At 37.9% G+C, this 3511-nt stretch overlaps 1 protein-coding gene across 1 annotated transcript; it reads left to right on the forward strand.

Moving 5' to 3' along the window:
* Positions 1–1411: 1411 nt before the first annotated feature.
* Positions 1412–2950, forward strand: LOC125777529 (uncharacterized). Its single transcript, XM_049452633.1, has 2 exons — positions 1412–1654; positions 1796–2950. Exons 1-2 carry the CDS (start codon positions 1412–1414, stop codon positions 2948–2950), a joined length of 1398 nt encoding a protein of 465 aa, XP_049308590.1.
* Positions 2951–3511: the final 561 nt, after the last annotated feature.

The raw sequence follows: 3511 nt of genomic DNA on the forward strand, positions 1-3511 counted from the left end.
GATAGCCACAAAATCATAATAAAAGCCGATAAAACACCAATTGGGGAGCACACCAAACGATTCAATGCACCAACGATTGATGAAATAGCCATTGTTGTGGTTGGCGAACAGTTTCAGTCACGAGACATTGTTTTGTATCGTAGAAATAAGAATTTACAACATATTTCAGAACTCCATCGCTGTTATGATGCATTGCAATTCCCTATTTTGTTTTGGAGAGGGGACTATGGCTATCACATCAACATACCAATGATAAATCCAACAACTGGTACATATACATTTTATTTTGTTTAACACGTTCGCGTTCATTTGAATTTAGCGGGTGGCTGCCAGATAATCACTTAATTTTTCCATACAAAATTGAAGAGCGGGAATTCCCGCTTTTTTTCTACAGGTTAATTTTTTTAAATAGTCTGAACAAATTAGGGAATTCCCGCCATTACCACATGAATTTCCTATGCACTTTTGTCGGGATTTCCCGCATTTCGTTATATTGAAACTTCCCCTCAACAAACCACAAATGACTGGCACCTTAACTTTGAATGGGGATTCCCCAAATTAAATTTGTTTGAATTGCGGTTGGCCTGTCAGGGATGGTAGTTCACGACTTTACCAACACTAAAAATGTGCAGTGATAAGAAGTGAACCATTTTTGACGGTAGAAAAGCCCGATTCAAATAGCGCGGGAATTCCCGAAATTGTTTTATTGAAGGAAACATGAATGACGGGAATTCCCGCAATTTACGCGAATGTGCTAAATATGATTTATAAATCATTTTCATTCGCTAATTAATTTTTGCAATACAGGTCAAGAATCAACAAAAAAGTCAGTGCGATGAATTTTTATTCGTACCGATTGATGATTCGCCCTCAAGAAACAAATTTTATTTTGCGATGCAATCAACTTTCGCATCAATATATCGTCGATATGTACGCCAAAATTGAAAGTGAGCGATTAAATTTCATCCGTTACAATCAAGCCCGATTAAGATCAGAGGAATACATACATTTGCGTGACGCAATAATCAATGATGTAAATGTGAATGATATCGGCCGTTTAACAATTTTACCATCATCATATGTTGGTAGCCCACGTCATATGCATGAATATACGCCAGATGCGATGGCATATGTACGAAATTATGGACGACCGGATCTATTCATAACATTTACGTGCAACCCGAAGTGGGTCGATGTATCTGATTGTTTACTTGATGGTCAGGTGCCAAAAGATCGGCATGACATAACTGCCCGTGTATTCCAACAAAAATTGAAAAAATTAATGGATCTGATTGTCAAACTCCGTGTATTTGGAGAAGTGCGGTGCTTTATGTATACCATAGAGTGGCAAAAAAGAGGCTTACCTCACGCACATATTTTGATTTGGTGCGTAAACAAAATAACCCCTGATATGATTGATACCGTCATATCGGCCGAAATTCCAGATCAAACCATCGACCCAGGATTATTCGAAGTTGTCACGAAAAATATGATTCACGGTCCCTGTGGTGATATTAATCGAAATTCACTTTGTATGATTGATGGTAAATGTTCGAAACGTTTTCCAAAGCAATTGATTGCTGAAACAATTACAGGAGATGATGGATATCCACAGTATCGTCAACGATCAACTGACGACAACGGTAAATCAACTGTAATTAAAATTAAAAATTAAGATGTTGAAATCGATAACCGATGGATAGTTCCGTACTCACCGATGCTGTCAAAAATTTTCAACGCTCACATCAATGTAGAATATTGCAATTCTGTAAAATCAATCAAATATATTTGCAAGTATGTGAATAAGGGCAGCGATATGGCTGTTTTTGGAGTGGCTCCTGAGAATAATCATGACGAAATTTTGCAGTACCAAATGGGGCGCTTTATTAGTACGAATGAAGCTGTATGGCGTATTTTATCGTTTCCAATTCATGACAGACATCCGGTTGTTGTACATTTGGCAGTTCATCTTGAAAACGGGCAACGTGTTTACTACACTGCTGCAAATGCCGAACAAAGAGTAGTAGAGGAGACACCAGTAACTACACTGACAGCTTATTTCCAGTTATGTGAAACTGATGAATTTTCCAGGACTTTGCTATATTCGGAAGTGCCTCACTATTTCACATGGAATGCATCAACAAAAAAATTTCAACGTCGCAAACAAGGCACACCTGTTGATAGTTATCCAGGTATTTTTCGAACAGATGCTTTGGGACGCATTTATACAGTTAGTCCAGCTAATGTTGAATGTTTTTACTTGCGACTTTTGTTGGTGAACGTACATGGTCCTCAATCATTCCAACATTTACGAACTGTTAATGGTCAATTGTGCGCAACATACCGTGAAGCATGTCAACACTTGCATTTGCTGGAAGATGATACGCATTGGGATGCTACGCTTCGTGATGCATCAATTGTTTCTCCACCAATTCAAATTCGTATGTTATTTGCGATCATAATATCAACATGTTTTCCATCAAATCCACTGGAATTGTGGAATAAATACAAAGATTTTATGGCTGAAGACATTTTGATTCGACTTCGACATCGTTCCAATGATCCTGCATTGCTGCTGACATTGGAAATGTATAATGAAGCCTTGATAATGATCGAAGATTTGTGCCTTACGATTGCAAATAAGGCATTAGGGCAATTAGGATTGACTCCACCAAATCGTCCAATGCATGATTTATTTGAACGAGAATTGCAACGCGAACTGCAATTCGATCGTAATGAATTGCGTGCGTTCGTACAAACGTATACTCCACAATTAAATGATCAACAAAAATATGTATATGACACAGTGATGCAAGCTGTCAATGACAACACTGGTGGATTGTATTTTTTGGATGCACCTGGCGGCACTGGAAAAACATTTTTGATTTCATTAATACTGGCAGTTCCTATCGTGAATTCAATGAGTGCGGTCATAGACAAAACTCAGTGAGTGCAATCATAGGCAGAACTTTTGATTTCATTCGGAAAAGTGCACTTGCATTATTTTAGTAAACAAAAAATCGTGTGAAATAAAAATGAAAAATCGGCACAAACAAAACCTCTACCTAATGGATGAAGAGGACGTTGTGGCGGGCGGAATGCGTGATAACTGCGGAGGCTGGCAAAGCACATACCAGCATAAAGCAGTGAAGCGCAAAACTATTGAATCTCCAAAAGTATTAAAAAAACAACTAAAGACAAACATTACTCTAAACACATCAAACCGGTTTTCAGTCTTGGACACAAACACACAAAGCGACATCAATATCAGTGATAACAACAGTGAGCAACAAATAGAGACAACTACGAGTGCTTACAAACCACCACCAATTTTCATACCACAAGTTAACGACATAAATAAAATGATTATTAGTTTCTCAGCTCTAATTGGCAGAGAAAATTTTTCGTACAAGTCCGGTAGAGACGGACAAGCCAGAGTTATGCCTGCAAACAGTGACTCTTATAGAAAGCTTGGTAATTATTTAGACTCTGAAAATAAAGTTTTTCACAC

The sequence above is a fragment of the Bactrocera dorsalis genome, chromosome 3 (genome assembly GCF_023373825.1).
Source record: "Bactrocera dorsalis isolate Fly_Bdor chromosome 3, ASM2337382v1, whole genome shotgun sequence".
NCBI classification, from domain to species: Eukaryota; Metazoa; Arthropoda; class Insecta; order Diptera; family Tephritidae; genus Bactrocera; species Bactrocera dorsalis.